The 21,575-nt window shown below is 36.4% G+C and overlaps 1 protein-coding gene across 2 annotated transcripts in view; it reads left to right on the top strand.

Annotated features, from left to right (window-relative positions):
* itga3a (integrin, alpha 3a) overlaps positions 1–21,389 on the top strand; it is a 28,223-nt gene extending 6,834 nt beyond the window's left edge. Inside the window, exons 2-26 of one of the 2 annotated variants that reach the window (XM_026204995.1) lie at positions 4,704–4,831; positions 5,551–5,648; positions 5,725–5,962; positions 6,053–6,148; positions 6,463–6,679; positions 6,784–6,977; positions 7,214–7,302; positions 8,261–8,397; positions 8,572–8,649; positions 9,035–9,102; positions 9,715–9,857; positions 10,003–10,152; positions 10,283–10,380; positions 10,626–10,794; positions 11,720–11,797; positions 12,032–12,111; positions 12,783–12,860; positions 13,067–13,169; positions 13,906–14,082; positions 15,226–15,345; positions 15,512–15,625; positions 17,237–17,332; positions 17,500–17,625; positions 18,528–18,685; positions 19,381–21,389. In XM_026204995.1, the coding sequence (XP_026060780.1) occupies positions 4,704–4,831; positions 5,551–5,648; positions 5,725–5,962; positions 6,053–6,148; positions 6,463–6,679; positions 6,784–6,977; positions 7,214–7,302; positions 8,261–8,397; positions 8,572–8,649; positions 9,035–9,102; positions 9,715–9,857; positions 10,003–10,152; positions 10,283–10,380; positions 10,626–10,794; positions 11,720–11,797; positions 12,032–12,111; positions 12,783–12,860; positions 13,067–13,169; positions 13,906–14,082; positions 15,226–15,345; positions 15,512–15,625; positions 17,237–17,332; positions 17,500–17,625; positions 18,528–18,638 (2,986 nt within the window). In that variant the 3' untranslated portion in view covers positions 18,639–18,685; positions 19,381–21,389. The remainder of the gene's footprint in view (positions 1–4,703; positions 4,832–5,550; positions 5,649–5,724; positions 5,963–6,052; positions 6,149–6,462; positions 6,680–6,783; positions 6,978–7,213; positions 7,303–8,260; positions 8,398–8,571; positions 8,650–9,034; positions 9,103–9,714; positions 9,858–10,002; positions 10,153–10,282; positions 10,381–10,625; positions 10,795–11,719; positions 11,798–12,031; positions 12,112–12,782; positions 12,861–13,066; positions 13,170–13,905; positions 14,083–15,225; positions 15,346–15,511; positions 15,626–17,236; positions 17,333–17,499; positions 17,626–18,527; positions 18,686–19,380) is intronic. The other variant, XM_026204994.1, reaches the window with a different exon arrangement.
* Positions 21,390–21,575: the final 186 nt, after the last annotated feature.

The raw sequence follows: 21,575 nt of genomic DNA, 5'->3' as shown, positions 1-21,575 counted from the left end.
TTGAGGATTTAATTGAAGGAAAACTATTAGTTAATAGTGAATATGTGTTCCCTAATCTAAAGTGTTGCAAATGAAGCAAATGAAGATGTGAGGGATGTGTCTTTACAATGGCGCACACTCATGTAACTCATGAGCTCATTTTCTCAACTCACAACTTTCAAAAGTGTTTTTTGGAGTTTTTGTCGATTGAAAGGTTTTCTTTAGAAAGACGTTTCATCAGCTGGACAACCAGCATGTTGTTAAACTTCATTACCATTCATTGAATGCACTGCATTTCTATCCTTCACAACCCGTTTTAATTCCTGTCAAAAATATGGTGCTATCCTGACTAAGGTTGGTTCTCGTTAATCTCATTTGCGAACACGCAATCCCATCCATCATGTCTTACAAGACTTGACAAGGCTTGAAAAGTCCCATAATGATCAACAAAAAGATGTTTTTACGTTTGAGGATTATTTAAAAAAATATCATTATGGTGCTTGAGTTGTCAATTGAGTAGGGTAGGCACTATGAAAACTTCGTTCTCCACTAATTTAAAATCATTGAGTGGTCTAGACAGCATCTCATAAAACAATTTCAGCTGAAGGAGAGTAGGTTTGTGTCGCCTCTGGGCTGGAAAGTCTAGAGGGATAATGACTTGCTGTGCATGTGGAGCGTCCTGGGTTTTTGGATTAGATATTATCCATTAATCTGTAACAGCTGGAATGTCAAGAATGAGATTTGTCACCTTGTGAGTGTTCTGGTTGACCATAGCAGCTCTGATCCATGAGCTTCCTGTGAAGAAATATTTGTCATAAATGATAAAGATTGGTTTTACGAAATGTGAATTTAAACTACTGTTCAAAATTTGGAGTTGAGATAAGATGTGTAATGTTTTGAAAAGAATTCTCTTAAGCATACTAAGGCTGCATTTATACAGGAATATTGTGAAATATTAGTAAAACTTAAAATATCGGTTTAATAAATTAGAAAATGTCATTTATTCCTGTGATGCAAAGCTGCTATTACTCCAGTCTTCAGGGTCACATGATCCTTCAGAAATCATTTTAATATGCTTATTTGGTGCTCAAGAAACATTTCTTATTATTATGTGAAACATTCTTATTATTATTAATCATGTGAAAACAGTTGTGCTGTTTAATAATGTTGTTGTAAACCGTAATTATTTTCAGGATTCTTTAACGAATAGAAAGATCACGAAAGAAAGTTCATGAATAAAATAAAACAGAATTTATTGTTGTGCATATATGATGGTGAACAGCTTTTAAACAAATATGTGAATATCATAATGTTAACATATTGCTCAGCTAATATTTAAATAATCTACTAATACACATCGCACAACACATAAATATTTGGTAAAATAATAATTTTCAATTAGATTCAACTGGTTTTATTAATATTGTTCAGCTTTCTTGTTGTTTTTTTCTTAACTTATCCACCATGAAGGATTTGTTTTTTCACTGAGCACAGTGCATTATTGGACTGACTTCTCTACAAAGGTCCTAGAATTTGGCCAAAAGATGGTGCCTTAGAAGACATTAAGTTGCTTAGGTTTTGAAACAAACTTTGCAGAAACATTATGCCTTAAACTGCTGCTTCTCATCTCTACTCTCCCACTCAGTTGAAAGTGAGCTCTCTGTGCACGTCATTTATTGTGCAGCTTAGTGCTGACTCTGTTTTGGTTGCATTCCAATTCATTTGAATGCGTCTCTTATTTTCTGGCTTATTATATAATCTACACGTGGTGTGCTTTGTTGTTTTACTTGTTTATGTAAAGCGCTTCGAGATGTAACATTTAAAGGCGCTGTAGAAAATCAAGATGATTATTATTTGTATTATTATAGCAGTATGTGAGAGATAAGGGACGTGAATTTTACCTGCCCGAATGTAAATGTGTGCAAAACTGCCAGAAAGTTTCTCTCTCCTAATCAAGCTCTTTGTGCATTGCCAGACAGTCTCAAATACTGAGTGTGGCCAGTGAGATATTTTGCTTTAAGGTCTATTTACTGAAAGCTCAGGCCTTTAGAACGGATCCTTTTGTGCCGTGTGGAGGCACACACATCAAACAAAGGTGCAAAATGTGAACTCTGGCCCTGATATTAATTCGGTGAAACTGTCGAAGCAGACACACCTTCTTCAGCAGGTTACAGGAAGTTGTGTTCCCTGTGATCTGACTCATAGCTTTTTTTTCGTTTTTGCTTTTTCAGTTCAGTATCACTGGGTAAATCAAAACGAGTTAAGGCTATAAAGGTTTTTAAAAAGTAAGCCAATCTATTAAAATATTCCAGCTTCTAAACTTCTTAAGGAAAATACCAAATGTCAGTATGTGCCTTCAAAAGATTCACTAGACCATGAAGCAGAAGTGAAATATCAGTGTTATTTACAGTTCAGGCATACTGTAGTTTGTTCTGACAGTAAAGCAGAATGAAGACTAATGCTGTGGAAAATATTAAATGAATCTATTTAGGTTGAGTCATATACTCTCAAGCGGAGTAGCTTAAAAAAAAAAAAAGGAGCACCAGTGAATGCGAACCCCCAAACAGCTTGTGGTTGGTAATCTTTCCTCTGTGGTGTGTTGTCCGGTGTAGTGCACTGGAAGTATGCTTCACTGAACAATCTGCATGAAATCTGTGGGATGTTCTTTGTGTTATAACTCAGACTAATCACTTCTTGTTTTTGCACCAAAACCTGTTCTAATATAGTTTTCTGTGACTATTTTAATGACCACCCTCTCACTTAGGCGTAGAATTAAACAGTGCATTTTGTTGCTTCTGTACCTTTAAGACTCAAGTAAAAGTATCCGCCCTTTTCACTTATGAAGGTTAATAAATAATAAAGGTAATTATAATACCTCATAATAAAAGGTTCTACTGTGGTGAACATGTAGCAACAAGGAAGCGTCTGACATTCTTTCTTGCTCATTCACCTTCTCTTGACTTTCTCATTTCCTGTCTTGTCCTTGCTGAAAGCATATTTGGAGTCACATGACAGGATTTGAGGCAGAGACGCCAGTCGATTGTTTGTAATGGTGGTTTGAGGGGGACGATCATTGGGGTCCAAATGAAATTAGGCCCAAGGGGAGCGGGAGGGATGTCTTTCAATTCACCTTTTGTCTTTCGTTGTCCCTCTTTGTCTTCTCCCCATCCCTCCCTCCCTCTCTCCCTCCCTTTGACTCTGACCTCAGTCTGTGTCCTCATTAAAGTCTACCTCAGCGCAATGTGTGATGAATATGAACAAGTACAGACACGAAAATAAATCACCTCTGAAAGGAGTGTTGTCAAAATGAGCATGTTTACTTGTGACAGTGTATTTCAGTAATAATGTTCACTTGTAGAATTTGTGTATATGACAGACAATTTTGATTTTAATTGTTTAATTGTTATCCACCCCCATGTCGTTCCAAACCTGTATGACTTTTCTTTTTCTTTAGTACACCCACACACACACACACACAAACAAAATATTTTCTTGTAAAATATCTTTGTTTTTTTATGTCCATATAATGGAACACAATGGAGCTCATTGGTTTTCATTAAATGGACAAAAACAGTTAAAACATTCTTCTATATATATATATATATATATATATATATATATATATATATATATATATATATATAAAATAAAATAAAAATATTCAAAAATACTACTCACTGTGGCAAACTTCGTTACTTATTACCCATTTTCTTAGTTGGAGGAATGAAATCTGTGATCATTAGTCTGTCAGACATAATACATTTCTGTTCAAAATCACCAAACAGAATTTTAAAGATGTTGAAATGACCGTATCACCCACTAAAGCCCGATCATAATCCCGTTAGACACGAGTCATGATCTGATGAGATCTCATCCCTCACAGAGTGGAATATTTATGAAGCCTCAGGCTGCAAGGTGGATGAAATAGCAACTAGGGTGCTTGTCTCCAAAAATCATGAAACATTAATGAATCGAGCTTGCAGGCAGCATTGCTTTAGTCATTATTATGTCTGTCGTGCTTTCGCGGATATTGAAATTAAATTAATTGATTTTGTGATTAGAGTTTAATGAAATGCCTCTTTAATTCTTCTCACGTTCCTCAAGGGCTCTAGATGATTTCACCTGTTCCATGATAGCTGATTTGGGTTTCCTAGTTTTTGTGATCAACATCAAATCGGTTGCATAGGAGGAGTTTGAGTTTGAAAGAAATAAAGGATGTATGTATCATAATAGCTCATCTGTGGAAAGAGAGGGAGGGAAGTATAGACATGAAATCCATTCACTATACTGTCTGAAAATGTGAAAATGAAATTAAAATGTGATCGCCATCTCCTGTGGTTTTTAAATGCTTTATGCTAATTAGATACTTTTAGTTAAAAGCATGTAGCATGTTTTCTGTCCATATTGCACTGTGTCCTGGAAGTAGTGTGTTCTGACAAGCCCTTCCAGTCGAAATCATTTCACGTAGTCCGACAAATCCAGACAGATAATGGTTACACATGCTGGAGTTTATCTGCAGTGTCCACTAAATTCAGAGGATAAGGTCAAATTTAAACAATACCTGACACATGGCCGGATGTGAATTTCTGCCTTATCCTTGAAAGTGCTGTGTGAAAAATAGTTTTTTTGTCTCAGAAAGCCATTATTGTGGTACTGCGGCAACTGTGGCGTAATACCCTGCTTCCAGACAGACTCGAGATCAATCAGGTTTACACATGTTTCAGACTTCTTGTAGGTGCACCGAAAGAGAAAGCAGAGGCAGGAGTGCCAGCAAATGAGACTGGAGATGTATATGCCTGTCCAATCACGGCAGACACCAAAGACTGCAGAAGACTGAACCTTCTCACCTCAAGTAATTTTCCTGACCTCCATACAAGCCATGAGTTTTCTTCTTTTTCTGATTTATAAATACTATTGTTGTTATTACTAATCATTCATTGTCCTGCCAGTCATATGAGACATAAACAAATGTATTTATTTACTTATTTTACCTTCATAAATTTCATAAAGGGAAAATTATATGACATTTTACATAATTAATGACATTTCCGAAAAATAAAACGTAAACTAAAAATGTATGGAATAAAAAAAAAATTAATGAAATTAATTAAACGTATTAAATGTATGAATAAATAAATGGTAAATGTCAAATCTGTTGATATTTGTAAATTGCATAAGTTTCAGATGTATTTGTCGTTATTTATTTCCTCCCTTTTATGAATAATATGAATAATTAAAGATATAGCAATACAATATTAATTCATAGTGATATTTAAAATATGAATTAATAAATATGATGTAATTTGTAATAATATATAACAATAAAATATGATTTATTATTATTTATACTAATAATAGTATAAATAGTTACATAATGCCTCAACATTAATAATAATAATAATATTCATAATAATAATAATAATACTAATGCCGTTCATTCAAGGCTTAAATTATTATTATTGTTTTTTACTTTTATGTATTATTATTGTTGTTGTTGTTGTTGCTGTGTCCCACATGTCTGCATGGTACAACAGAAAGACCAAATCAGAATAATTGCTTTGTGTCACGCAGATTTTGATGACAGACCAGACCCTAAGAACGATGTGATGGATGGGATGTGGCTAGGTGTGTCGATAGCCAGTCAGAGTCAACCAGGGGGCCGTGTCCTGGTGAGTTTCAAAATAATGAGCTCTTTTATGTTGGTCTATGAAAAAAAAACATAATATTCATCACCCAATTTGCTAGGCCTGTGGCCATCGTTATATACGGGACTATGGAACCAACTTTCGGATGATTGGGAGGTGCTATGTTCGTGGAAATGATTTACAGTATAACGAAGAAGACTCTGAATGGCAGTCATACAGCGAGGTGTGTGAGCCCAGAGATGATCAGATGAGTGAAGGCATGTGTCTTGCTGGAATGTCTGCTGCCATCACTCAGACGGAGATCTTCCTGGGTGCACCTGGATGCTTTAACTGGCAAGGTGAGGGGGATTTGTTTCCCTGTAAACATTCTGCTTCTGCATGCAAGAATGATGTAAAATGCCCCTCTAATAATTTTCTGTCATATGCAGGAAACACATTTTCGCTGTGGTATAACCCTGAAGTTAAGTTTGGTGAAGTGAAGAGCAAGCTTCCAAACTTCCAGAATAGAGGGAATATTTATACTGGTAAGGCAATGCTGCAACCTGGCTTTCTGGATTTTCTGGGATTACTCAGTTTTCAAAACAACAGCAACAACGAAAACATCCTTTTAGTTGATTTATTTCTATTACAAATGTACTGTACATGTTGTATTCTTATAAGCATTTGTTGTCAATTGTTGACTGACCTGTATCCTATTCACATAAAGAATCCCTTTTTTTCTGAAACACAAAATCTGTAACTTGTATGTACTATCTTTAATATCACATTTCCTTTGTAACTGTGTTAATATGTAGGCAGAAAAAATGCATGTTGTTATTGTTGATTGATTGCTCTTTAGGTTACTCTATAGCTGTGGCTCAAGGTGTGCTAAAAAAAGACAAAGACACAGTGGTAACAGGAGCTCCAAGAGATGAAGCCAAAGGATCTGTGATGATGGCTGAAGTTTTTAAAGACAGTGTCAAAGGAGAAGTCCAAATAAAAGCCACTGTCATGGGGGAACAAGTCGGATCCTATTTTGGCAGCAGTGTTGCAATTGTTGACCTTAACAATGATAGGTAAAGACAAATCTTGGTGTTTTGTTTCCCCTCAGCAAGAGGTCATTGATGAAACAGAAGATCTTGACATGGAGATTTAACTTGTCTTCATGTTATCCATATAGCTGGAAGGATCTGATTGTTGGAGCTCCTTTCTATTTTGACCGGAAGAACGGTGAAGGTGGTGCAGTGTATGTCTATATGAACCGGATCGGGTCTTTTCTTGGAAAAGCCGATGTGGTCCTCACTGGGCCTAAGGACTCAGCTTTTGGAATGGCTGTTGCTGCTATTGGTGATGTTAACCAGGATGGCTTTCAAGGTAGGTTTGGGATTTCTTGTCTAATTGCACGCTTGATTGTACAAAGTAACATGTATATGGCTTTCAGTTAGTTGTTGCTAATTTGCTGGCTCTTTGCATGAATTCACTTTTGTGTGCAGCGCATACTCAGAGCAGCACATTATACAGTCAAGGACATTTTACTCTGCTGCCTTCTTGTGGCATTACTAAGAAGTATTTTGACAGTGATTGTTTCTCACTCCTCTGTCCCTTAACAGATTTTGCTGTTGGTGCTCCATATCATAATAAAGGCAGGGTATATATATGGATGGGCAACAAAACGGGTATTTCCCAAACGCCAAGCCAGGTGAGATGGGAATATTAAAAAAATATTTAGAGTTCTAAGAGTGTACAGTTACTACTAATATATTAAGTAATAAACTAGCTTGTTTGTAGAGCTGTTCAGTCCTAAAACCTGGGCCCAGATTCACAATTCCTAGAAGTTTGTATGACTGTTCCTATGTGCAGTTCTTTAAAAATTCTTCTGAAGTTCTCAAATATGTGACCCTGGACCACAAAACCAGTCTCAAGTCGCTGGGGTATATCTTAGCAATAGCCAAAAAATAGCCATTAATTAAAGAGTATGTTCCATGAAGATGTTTTCTAAATTGCCTACCGTAAAAATATCAAAACTTAATTTTTTATTCGTAATATGCATTGCTAAGAATTCATTTGGACAACTTCAAAGGGGATTTTCTCAGTATTTAGATTTTCTTGCACCCTCAGATACCAGATTTTAAAATCGTTGTATCTCTGCCAAATATTGTTAGTTTCTAATAAACCATACATCAATGGAAAGTTTATTAATTCAGCTTTCAGATGATGTATAAATCTCAATTTCGAACTGGTTTTGTGGTCCAGGGTAACATTTGTTCTTAAGAACGTCTTTTTTTCTTCTTAAAAAGAAATTGACAGTCTTTATCTGACTGAATACATGGGGAATCTTGCTGAAGACTCACTGAAAAGCACTTCTAGGGTTGTCTGTTCAAACTGCCTGCAGATTCCAGTAGTTATCATAATAAACATTCACAGGATTTTCATAACAACCAGCATGAAACGTTTAATGTGTCATGTTTCTGAATAGTTATTTTTAAAGAGGTTGTCTCAAGTTGGAGCGCTCCGTTTCATTTATTTAGCAAAAAGTAATCACGTATTCATGGCCCATCACTGTTACAGATTATCAGTCATTGGTTAATAAGTGCAAATCCCAACTAATAGTCCCACTATGTATTATATGTAACTTTTGCTCTAACATTATTCCTCAGGTGATTGATGGGAAAGACATCCCAGGTGGTGGATTCCAAACATTTGGCTATTCTGTCAGTGGTGGCATGGATGTGGACAGGAACGGTTACCCAGACATAGCAGTCGGATCATTAGATGATCGTGTGGTCTTGCTAAGGTGATTTGATTGTGTTTCAATATTTTGCATATTTTAGTTGCATAACATTAGGGTAGCAGACAAAGACCAAAACCAGTCAATCAGTTAACATTTATGTCACAGTTATGAATTATCACACTTTGCATATTAATCTTTTTTATCTCATTGTGTTTTCTTTAATTTTCTCCTTGTAAGAGCACGTCCTGTGATCCACCTGAATAATTCTTTCCTTGTGAAACCACAAGTTATCAGCCCAGAAGACTGTGATGCCTGGTAATGAATCCTTAAATGTCACACTCCAACTTTCACACTAGTTTATTTAACAGGAAATGAGCCACTTCAGTAGTCATGTCAGAAGTGTCTACAGTGTCACAAAACAACAACTGCTGATTATTTTCCAAAACATAAAATATGGATGGATCCCATTATGGATCAGGCTGACTCAATAGAACCAGTTGTCAGTACTGTTTATGGACCAATTTAAGCTCTTTTGATTGCTTTGATTGTTTTTGAAAAAACCTTTGGCATATTTAGAGTAGATTTAAATAATGTGCTGTAATCTATATTTGTCATAATTTAACCGCAACGGCTGTAATCTTAATATTGATTATGTCTCTGTGACAAAATCGGTTAATTCTGTTGTGTTTTTCTCTTACAGTATTGAAGCAGAATTCTGCTTCTCCTACACATTCAGCACCGGCAGTACCAGTTCCCAGAAGAGTATTAGTAAGTCCCACATCAAACTGAATTACCCTAAATATAAATGCAACCTCTCTAAATGTCATTGTCATGCAAAATGTACACTGTTAAAAATGATTGTGATTTTAACAGTACAAGATGCTACAGAAAAGTGCTACAGTAAAAACCTGCTAATTGATTATCCGTAATGATTACATTTAATGTAATTTTACATTAAAATACTGTTTAAAATTAGTTATTGGAAGTGAAAGAAAAAGTCATTGTGTCATTTAAAATGAAGAAATGTAAATTGTGTTCCTGTAGCTCAATTGGTAGAGCATTGCCATATTAAGCGCAAGGTTGGGGGTTCAATTCCCCGGGAACACATGATAGGTAAAAATTGATAGCCTGAATGCACTGGAAGTCGCTTTGGATAAAAGTGTCTGCTAAATGCATGAATTTAATTTAATTTAATCTATTTTTTTTTTAAATTGACATTCCCAGAATTCCCTACATAAAACTGTTTTTTTTTTAAATAACTGTTTCATAGTTTTTTCTCATCGGATGTGTACATTTGGGTTTTATTTTACATCTAATGTTTATCTAATGTTGTTAAAGTATTATTTATTGCATTGTTTCAGTATTCTGTTGTTTATTCAGCTTTTCAATATACGGTGGAAGCCGATCAGCAATCGTCTCGGAGCCCTCGTGTTCGTTTCCTTGACAACAAAGAGGGCAAATACACTGGCAATATGTCTGTTAATCCATCTGGAGATTGTCATTCTCTGAAACTGGAGCTAGTGGTATGACACAAGGCCATCCTTTCAATTGCCATTTTATTCTTTGTGACAAAAAGGCTCTTAATCAGCCTGAGATCAGATTGGGCTAACTGTATGCAGAGATTTGTATAACTGTGATATATATCGCCTTTGCATTTGACTCTCACAGTCCAAAACGATCCAAAACAAGGTTGCTCCGATAGTTTTCTTGCTGAGCGTGACTTTGGTGGAGCCTGTTCCCTCGGGCAGGCAGACGCTGGAAGACCTCAGTGCTTTTCCTGTGATCAGCCAAAGATACGCTCTGACTGGCAGAGCTGAGGTACCTTTGACAGCATATTTTTCCTCGCTCAAACACAAAATGATGTTTTCTTTGGAAGCACAATGTCTGCCCTTAACCAGCTGCTCACATTCCCGCTTATATTCCACCAATGTCATCTCGTTTTCTTTAGATTCACATTCAAAAAGCCTGTGGATTAGATAACAAATGTGAGAGCAACCTTCAGATGACGGCTGCATTCACAGATGAGCAGAACACACCGTTCCCCACGTAAGCTCAGTATTGTTCTTTAAGTGAGAGGGAAAGTAGATGACTGAATAAAATATCTCCCATCATGCTACAAAGAAAGGATATACCCAATATGATTCTTACGTCCTTTCAAGAATGACCCATTTTTGCACATGAACACTCACGGATGATCCAATCACCTGAGCCATAAAATAGACCGGGATGGAATAGGAATTGTCATTACTTCAAACAGGTGATGTGAACTGCTTGTTGGTGTATTTCTACAGGCAGAATGGCTTCCAGATTTTCAACTACACTACTGACATGAAGAAGCTGAAGTTGATGGTGAATGTTTCCAATGTTATATCACAGGACAGGAAAGCAGAAGACGCTTACGGTGCTCTTCTAAATGTCACCATTCCCTCCTCACTCAGCTTCTCCAGCCTGAAACCCAAGGTACTGAAAGATCAATAGATGTCCTCAGAACTTACGCCTTAGTTCCTTTTACAGTTCTCAGCACTTCCACACAGAATCCATAACAGTTCCTCACGTAATAATCTATATCAAAGATCATCGATTAGTGCATACAGTATAGCGACCCAGATCTAGACCCTGAATTGATTCCATTTGGTACCGTTTCTCATAAATTAATATAATTGTAAAAAAAAAACATGCAATCTTTAATCTTTTGTTTATATTTGTATGCAATAGTTGAAGTAATTTTATAGCTCCTTGAAATAACAACTGTACATTTTCCCTTTTTACAGTGTATAATAAACAAAGCAGTGGTTTTGGACTAAGTAAGACTATTTAGGATTTGTCTTAGGATACTGCTGCTTTCTGTTTGGACATTTCTAATAAGTGTTCCTTACATGCACCAATTATTTCATTTCATGGTAGTACAAACTGTATTGCCAACTTTTTGTAGAAGTTATAATGGCCAGACCTCTTGAACTGTACAAAGAATACCTCTGCAGTACATTATCCTTGCATTCACACTACCGTTCAAAGGTTTGGGGTCAGTAAGAATTTTATTATTTTTGGAAGGAAAGATGCATGAAATTGATCAAAATTGACAGTAACAGTCATATGTTACAAAATATTTCTATTTCAAATCAATTATTTTATTTTAAACTTTTTATTCATCAAAGAATCATGAAAAGAATGTATTGTATCATGGTTTCCACAAAAAATATTTATATTTAACAGCACAACAGTTATTATTTTAAATTTGATTTATTTCACAGTATTACTGGTTTTACTGTATAAAAATAAATGTTGCCTTGGTGAGTATAAGGGACTTCTTTCAGACATTTTGAACAAAATGTACATTTAGAAAGTAAACAGAGTTTGATTTGGTTCTTGTTTTTGTTTCTTGTAGAACTTAAATGTTGAATTGTCGCCTGGGGTGCCTTATCTTCTGTGTACACTGGGGGACCCCTTCAAAAGCAATCAGAGGGTAAGACTTCAATGGTATCAGTGACTTGACATTCATTGGTTTTAAGCACATTTACCCTGGGATTTAACATCAGACATACTGGAACGACCATATTAAATGGGAATTGGATGAGACTTTATGATTATTTGTTGGATACAGGATGTAATAATAGGAGTGTTGTAATGAAGAGCATTTCGATGAGCAGATGTAATGAATATGAAGATGGATGTCTATATTTTTTGGTGTCTTTCACAGGTGGAGATTGAGATCACCTTTGAAACGGCAGATATCACAATAGACGTGCAGGAGATTCAGACTGAACTGCAGCTCTCAACGTATGAGAAATCTCCATTGTTTTCTTCAGATTTTTAAATAGGCTGAACATTTGGGGAGAGCTACATTGCAGGAAATGAGCTCGCCAAAAATCAATATCTTCTAAAGACACAAGAGAATCATCATTGTGCTCATAAGTTTACATAACCTGTGCAGAATCTCTGAGATATTAAGCATTTAAAAAAAAAATAGAGAGATAAAATCTAACGATTTATTTATTCATTCATTGTCTAAAGAAGCTGCATCAAATATATTTACTTATTATACAGAAGACAAAAAAATTACTTAAATTATGTCCCTTTTTCATAATGTTGTGTTGGATGTGATAGTTTGTATTTGTATTAGTTTGTGTCATTTCAGTGATTAGATCAAATGGCTACTATAAAAAAACTCTAATTTTTATTTTTAAATCATAAACATTTGGCAAAATCTTTAAGGAGCATGCAAAGTTGAGCAGAACTGTATATAGAAAGAATATCATTACCCACCCACAGGAACGAATCCATTGCATAAAAACCCGGGCAAAAGCATTCAGTGATTCACTGTTCAGTTCTGCAGCTTTAACCACTAACATACGGCTTATATGCATATGAAAGAACAATTGTCTGTAAAAGAGGTTTGTTCAAAGGGTATGACTCAGATTTGGGCTGATGATTTCATCTACACTTCTCAGGTGGAGCGATCAGAATGATCTAAAGCCCCTGTCGAGAGTACTGAAGGTGGAGTACGTCCTACAGCCCCTCTTTAATATGTGAGTTATGCGCCATTTCTATCCTTAGAGCATTTCACCGGATCTTTTCTTTTGCTTTAACGCTTTTCAAAGCGATGTCAGAATGACTCATGTTACACTTCAGTATTATACAGACATTTCATACTTTTTTGGCCTGACATTAAACTTTAGTAAGAGCTACAAAAATCAAATCAGTTTGCTAATAAATCAATCTGTTTTTCTTGTAGCCCTCGCTTCGAGTTTAGGACAGAATTCAGTGGAAAAGTAGTAGGAGAATCCGCCATGAAAAGTACCAGTGACATTGGAAGCCCAGTGGAATTCAACTTGACGGCAAGATGTTTTTTACACCCTACATTCCTAACTAGTTGTAATGTGGCAAGTCTCCAGTGTTGGACAATTTGTCCGTCCACACTGTAAGGAAACTATGCAACACAGCACAGCATTTGAGAACGTTTAATGTTTAACATACAGCATCGTGGAGTGGGAACTTTTGGACCAATGAAATGTCATGGTAGGCGGAGCTACCTGGCACTACACTGTGGAGAAAGAAACCAAGTGACTGATAAAATCTCGTTGTTTGCAGCAACCGATAAGACAAAATCTCAGACGTACTACATCAGGCCTATTTGGGAAATGGTGTAAAGAGATTCGCACAACAGACGTAGAAAGATAATGACAAACAGCGTCCTTAAATCTAAAAACGCTGAATCCAATCAAACACAAAACAAAACCCTAAAAAAAGGTCATCAAGATAACTTGCGAACAAAGCCTAAAAGATAGATTGTTTATAAACAATTATTCAGTAACAAGGTGTTGTGTGGTTCGACGGCTTGAATAAAGTAAACTTAGCCATCAATAAAGAGTAAGTAGACTGTATGAAAATTTACAAATGAGATTGTATGTTTGTGAGAAAATTGTAAATTGCGACGAGCCCTAAGTGTGATACCTGTGCTTGTCCTGGATGTGGTGTGATGCCTTAAACAAGTTATTTACTAGATACATTCAATAGACACAATCAGTTTACAATTACTCAAAGTAATAACTTGTTTTATTCCTTTGTCTTCAGGTGGCTCTTTCTGGAAAACCTCTGGGAAATCTGGGGTATCTGGAAGTGGTCTTTGAGTGGCCTTATGCTGTGGCTAATCAGAAGTGGCTGCTTTATCTGTCAGAGATTGAGATGGCAGGAACCTCTGAGCAATTCTGTGTCCCTGAAAATAACATCGTAAACCCCCGTAATCTCACTGTAAGTGATTGGTTGTATGATTGTCACTGATTGTTTTTCTGCAGTACGGTGTTGATGAGCGAGCAATTTAGCACAATCCAGCCTTTGAATCCTGGAGAGAAGCGGCAGAAGAAATCATGCTGGGACTGGGACCTCCTCCTTTCCCAGAACTATATTACCCACAGCTCGCACTGCAATCTCACTCAATGTACAAATCCGAGTGGGAATTATTTCAGAAAAAGTCCATCTCCTAATGTGTACCAGGGCGGTTCGGAGACTATCTATCTCTCTGTGCTTATAAATCAGTGTGACATGTGCTTAGGAGGTCTAGATGCTCTACAAATGAATCCAAGAACTCCAGAAAGGATTAACTAAGACAGAAACATAATAAAATCGAAATATTCTCATTCAAGGTGATTTATGCTTAATAATATGACATAGAGTTCCGTAATGTGGTGGAACGTAATCTAATAGAGCGCAACAGGAATGACGTATTTTTATAAGGCCATCTCGGAAGTTATTATCTCCCTGGTTTTTGTATTAGAAAATAAGCTCTGTGACCAACAAACGTTTATGATCCTTACATATTTTGTTCACTATGATAATCTTTGCAAATGAACACAACTTTAAATAATTAAGAAGGGAAAATACAACCACCAGAGATTAAAAGCAAAAGTTACAAATGAACTGCAAAACATCACTGAGCTTCCAGAAGTCTTTATATAAAACATTTCCCCTCAAAATTTCAGTTAGAATCGCGCAATTATAAACATGACAAGGCTGTGAAAGCGGATTAGTGAGAAGATGAGTTTTTCTGTTCAGTGTGATGATATTTAATGTGCTCAGCAACCTCTGTAATTCAATTTAGCCACTTGTTAGCAACTTGACTTTGTCAAGAAGCATAAAAGCTTAAAAAAATTACAAGGTGGTATTACTGATGTATTTTATGTTTTAAAATGAAACAAAAATATCTTGTGCTTTTGTTAACCGCTGATTTTTCTATAAAAATCCCATCGACTTCAGAAACCAAGAACTGGTGCTAAAATGCTTACTCGTTTTCAGGTTTTGGCTTGCAAAAACATGAAATCCCTGCAGTATTTTATAGCTAGCACTCCATATAATGTGCTTGTTAATGTGATAGATGTGTTACCTTCTGTGGATTAGGTGTCAGAGCGCAAGACAAGAAGGAGGAAAAGAGACGAGGACTCCTCTATGTCTGAACAGACTGAACCGCAGACCCTCCCGAACCCACGGGCCGTCCAGAGGAAACCGCCCGCCAACCTGGTGAGCATATCTGTCTCCCTCAGCCATTGTTTTGTTGCTAGGCAACTGGATGATACTGGCATGTCTCCTCTGATACTTTGCATGATGTAGTATGCAACAGAGACTAGACAAAGACAGAATTAAGAGTGTTTTGGCTGTCACTGCTCATTGTCTCTCTCAATGTCAGAACTGTGGCATGGGAAGCGCCCTCTGTCAGACATTCAGCTGCCCCTTGCATGGCATGAACACCTCGGCCAATCTCACTGTCAGAGCACGCGTATGGAACAGCACAATGCTTGAGGTCAGAGCTCCATTTTCATTTGAAACTCCACATCCTCTTCTTATTACCGCAAGCTTGTTGCATGCCAGACTCTCAAGGATAAATTCCACACTTGCTTTGTGACATTTTTCGAGTTTATGAGGGTTTAAGTGGTTTAGGTTTTGTTACTACCAGGTGCAGTCCTTCACACTATGTTATATACTTTAGGTTTAATATTTTATTTCCATCATTTATATTTTGTATTTATGACATTTCTAACTGTGGGTTCTTCCAAATATATTTTGGGACCCAGTGTATGTGGAAATTAAAATTGTAATCTAATTTGTGAAATATATTAAGAATGTTAAATGGCTTATTTAAAAAACAAATTTAACTACAATTTTATATTTGTCAGCATTTGCTGTATAGGTTTGTGTTTCACTAAACACAGGAAATCATATAGGCCCAAAGGCTACATAAACTATTGGTACCACTGGTCTCATTTGAGAACGTTGCTCTGTAAGGCCGGGCATACACTGTGCGATTTTCATCCGATTTTGAGCCGAATTCTGACTCGTGCGACTCTTTTTCGGGTCGGGCCGAATTTCAGCATTTTCATGCGTCGTTTGTCGTGCAGTGTTCGTGCAGTGTACAAGGGGAAACGAGAGGAGATAAGCCTCTCCCGACCGGCAATCGGTTGGTCGGATGGATTTCTGACATGTCAGAAATTTTGGTCGCCTCTCGTGAGGTATCGCACTATTGAAGCAGGGCTACGAACCGATTTTCCGCGTTTCCGTCACTGCGCGTGCGTGAAACCATAAACGAAACCATGGTGACACCTGACACAGCGTGTAGTGTGGACTGAAGTGATGGAGGGATAACTTGTGGAGTTATGGCAAAGAAAAATAAAAATAAAAGAGGGGAAAAAACGCCTGCTTACCTCCAGTTCGCGTTGCAAAATGGATTGACCACATTGGCCACATCTTCCCAGCCACCTGCGCATCTAGATACGCCGACGCCTGATTCGGTTGATTCCTCACGGATAGTGTGAGCAGTCAAATCGCAACTCGGCAATCGGACAGTACAGTGAGCGCACAAAAATCGTGAGCTTTGGCTTTACATTGCATGCGATCTACCCGTACAGTGTGAGTTGGTACATTGCCGAAATCGCACAGAAATCGCACAGTGTTTAAGGGTTTGTTCCTGGAGTCTCATCATTACCAGTACTTCACATTTTGGATGTCTTCCATATTTAACAAAGCTGAATTAACTCATCAGCTGATTAGTGGAGTACTCCATGTCCTGAGCAGACTGTGTCCAATATAATCTTAAATGGATCATTTTACAGACTCTCTCGTTCAGCAAAATGAACTAATCTATATTTATGTTGATTTGTTCGAGTTACAATTCCTCATACACGTTCTTATACACAGTCTTTTATCATATTGTGAAATCATAATAATTCAATACAATAATGTGAAGCACAGTTGATTAGCTCACCTCCCAAGTCTTTCGTTCATTTGCCACATGAAAGATGCCGTGAATGAATCGTCCATTAATGACCCACCATCACTAGTCCAACAAAGGAAGCATGTGCTGTACACAATACTCTGAAGTTCAGAAAATAACATTGTTGCAGCTCTCTTTTTACAGGACTACAATGGTGCAAGAGTACTTGTGTTTGGTAGTGCCACACTGAGTCTAAAAACAGAGAAATCAACCATCAAGATGAAGAATTACGACCGTGAGGTACAAACTCAACATCTCCGAGTTTCCTCTTCTGTCTGGAACTCTTTCTTGCATACATTTAGCATAAGTGAGGGAAAATCAAATAATTATTAAAATGAGGCAATTTCCTGTATATGATTTCTGGTGCATTAGAGATTAATGACAGTAAACTTCTTTTCTGTGTTTAGTTTACAGTAGCTATAGACCCTGCAGAGGTAGAAGAGCTTCAGTATGAAGTGCCTCTATGGATAATCATTGTGTCCGTGTTGGCAGGAGTGATTCTGCTGGGTCTGATTGTCATTTTACTGTGGAAGGTGAGGAGCCTTTTGTACTTCAGTGCTGCACACTTTCTTTTTGTTCACACATCTGCGTGTTATTCTCGATGGAATGACACAAACAACGGCTTTATTTTATCACATTATGCTTTGACACCATAAACAAAGTGTTAAGTTTGTTTTTTTTACCTCCACCTTGAGAGAAACAACACATACTGCTACACATTTTAAAAAATCTTTTTCTGTGAGGCAACATTTCACAGATTCCTGATGGCACTTTGGTGCCTGTAAACTTACTGATCATAACCATATATTCGGTTCACTGATAGAAGGTTAAAATACCTTCCTACGGCATTAAAATAGTAGGCCACATGATAAATTATAGTTAATTATTTTAGCTTTTACAATAGCAGTTGAACATATATTGACAGTGAACGGTGTTGCACATACAAACCATCACATGACACAAAAATTATGCTGTAAGCATGAATTAAATAACAAACAATCGATCATAACATAATGTGCCAAATCTGATTATGCAGGAACTTCATAAAACAAATAAATAACAAATAATAATAAAAAAAACATAATAATAATAAACAATAATTATTTTTATAAAATATTACAAAAATTATCAATTATAGTGATACATAGCATAAAATGATATGTAATTCCCCAAATTGCATGGCATTGTAAATTGTAAATTATATTTTTCCCAAAACACTTTTTACAGTATTTTGCAGTCAAAAAAAAAAAATTAATTAAAAGTTTTTTCATGTTTTATGGTGTTGATAGATGCTGCACATGGATCTATTTTGAATATATCACACATACATAAAAAACATTTGTACCAGAAGAGCTGCTGATTCAGGTCTAGATCATTTCTTCCAGCCATGCCTTGTGTTTTGTTTGATTGCTCATATCTGAATCCTGTTCCCCAGTGTGGTTTCTTCAAGAGGGCCAACACCAGGGAGCTTTATGAGGCCAAGGCCCAGAAAGCAGAAATGAAAACTCAGCCATCTGAAAATGACCGCCTTACAGAGGAGGACTGAGATCCGCTGGCCTTTGTGGGCCTCTGACACAAATAGCGAATTCGTAGGTGCCACAGCCAACAGCTCTCTAGCTAAAACGCTTGGCTTAATTAACAATAATGTATTCTATGCAAGCTCCGCTAATACTGTCTTTCCTCTTCCCTTTTGAGACACAACGCTTGCCTCGTCTGTTTCGACTCTCATCATTGCTCTCAAAAACACTAGAGGGTTTTTCCCCCCCCTGAAACAAATTGATATGTGAGGCTCTTTGTTATGTCCTCAGGCTTGTGATGCTGTTATCTTGAAGATAGAATGATGCTTTAAAACATCAACTGTAGTATACCGCTTTAATCCAACTTAAAGCAAGACTAATAACTTTCTCTGCATTACCATGTTCTTTTCTTTTTGGCAGTTTGAGAGCTTGCTTTCAACTGAGGCAACAAACGCCTTCTGATCACATCTTCTCTTACAGAGATAACAAGCTTTCTTTTCCCCTTCACAATCTGCAGCTGAATTTAGACTACATTTTAACACGCTTGCTCTATCTCTTAATAATTTGCTCTCTTTATTATTTTCACTTGAATTTAAGGAATGCTTTTTAATGTTCATCTTGTAATCTCATAAAATAACTTCAGCTGAAGCTCTCAGATTTCTCAAAGCTTCTCTGAATACATGCCGCTTACCTTGTCACTATAATAATCCTGGTAAGATAATGTGGTAGGATGCTTGCTCACAGCTCTCTTTTTTATTTATTTTCTTACAGAGTGGCTTTTTTAAGCGGGCTGCCTACTTCCGGACTATGTCAAAATACCGAGGCATGAAGATTTGTAAGAAGGAACAGTACCAGGTAAACCAGGGCTTTTTGATTGTGGACACCACAAACAATAAGAAACACTGGATTGCGAGCTGGACCGAAAAGACACAGTACTACTGATGAAAGCACTCTTCAGCTGTCTCTCTTAGACAGTGGAATAGACTTTACAGACGTTTATGTCTGAATCAACGCCACTCTACCTGATTTGATCGAACTTCTAGATATCAGGTATAATTAAACACGTTCATTCAAAACTGTCGTGAACTGATTATACAGACGACTCTAGATTACATACTGTATTGATGTTTATTGGTTTACAGTTTTTCAACTGAATATGTGTATTGTGTATGTTGACGAGTTCAACAATAAGGATTTTTCCTTCTGGCTCAGTGGTTCATATTTGTGCTTGGCCTGCCAGCAATTTCACTGTCACCCACCACAAAGGAATGATCCGTTTTTATATTTATGCTCTTGAAAATGAATGTTCTTTATTGGCATCTGTGGTTCATCCATGGAATCTTCCCAATGCACACAATGTTCTGGAAAAAAGGTTTATTTCGATTTTTTCTTTAGGTTCTCTGGGGAAGCCAAAATAGTTTTTCTGTGAAAACACAGCAAAAAACTATATTGTAACCTTTATTTTTAAGAGAATAGCAATGTGTTTTTACTGTATATTTGCTAGAAATTTTATTGAATGTTACTTTAGATTTTTTATTCATTAAAATGATTTCATTAAAATTGCAAGAAGACAACATGCAACAAGCTGGAAATTACACAGCTAAAATACTGTTATTTATTTCTGCTGAAAAATAATGGATTACACTGAGGGGAAAAAACAATGGTTTAGAAACAAGTTTCACTCAGAGATTTCAAACATTTTACAATTAAATACAAAGAAATGGCAAGTGACACATTGAGTTAAACATGACATTTTAAAGTACAAAGACTAAAATAATATTTTGTCGTAAGGTGTACTCTAGTAGTCCTGCTTTATTTACAACTTTGGAAAATCATTTTAATTTATTGGCATGTATAGTTTTAAACACATTTTGATTCTCTCAAGATTATCTTTCTTTTTTTAATTTAACCAAACCTTTATTTGTTAGCCAACTAGAATGTAGTATACAACCAAACGCTTAAGTGTGAAAAGCATGAAAATGGATGTACAAAATCAGTGATTGAAATTTTAAAATCAGTGTAAAATTGTCCTCCACTTTTCTAGTGGTTCATCCTTGTTGTTGAGCTCTTTGTTATGTTTGATTTTCATTCTTTCGCATTCATCTGTGTGAGGACTTGTATGCCATGTGCCCTAACTGAAAATAGCACTACATTTTCTCTACCAACTTTCCAATAGTGCTAAAATCTGTTGCCCAGTCGTGACTCACTATTTCATCTCTCTCATTCGGTTCTTGCTTTATATATTTGTATCTTGCATCAGGTCACGTTCATGTGGTACACTGATGGATTTCAAAGGATAAAAAAGCAACATAAGAATGTGAATCGTTCAATGCAGTACAGTAAACAGATATGCACACAAATAGGCCTACTCCTGCCTATGCAATTGGGACAGTACCAGATTTCAAAAGATTTCAGATTTTTTTTTTAGCTCAACTCTGAGGTGCTGTTGCGTGTGACGTGAACATGCGTGTATATCTCATGCCCTGATTATTGTTAGTTCATTTTTTATATCTTGTTAGTCAAATTTTAAATCCTGTGGGGTATTATATCTGTTGTAAATGTGCCAATTAAATTTGTCTAAATGTGTCCAAGTGTTTTAAGCTGTCATGATTTTGTTGATTTATATTTGTATTTAAAATGTTTTATAAACTAAGTGGATGTAGGTTCCATGTGTAAAAGTCGTGTGCTCATGTGTCAACAGACCTGTAAATCTACGCAGCTAAAGGCTGTGTATCAAAGCGTGCATTAATTAGCTCTCAAAGCAGCATTAGTAAATAAATAAATAAAGTGATAGCTTAATAAAAGACAATGATTGCTTGTTTTTTCCTAAATGCGCACTCGTGTTACTAATTTTGTAAGTTATGAACAGGAATGCGATGATTTTTAATCCCATTAATCCTCGCACCAGCAGGAAAGTAATTGCATTAGAGTTTGAATAGATGTCAAAACTAACCGCATTCTCTAGC

This window comes from Carassius auratus, chromosome 3 (genome assembly GCF_003368295.1).
Source record: "Carassius auratus strain Wakin chromosome 3, ASM336829v1, whole genome shotgun sequence".
Taxonomy (NCBI): domain Eukaryota; kingdom Metazoa; phylum Chordata; class Actinopteri; order Cypriniformes; family Cyprinidae; genus Carassius; species Carassius auratus.
The sequence above is the reverse complement of the archived record's forward strand: the minus strand, read 5'-3'. Positions and strand labels throughout refer to the sequence as shown.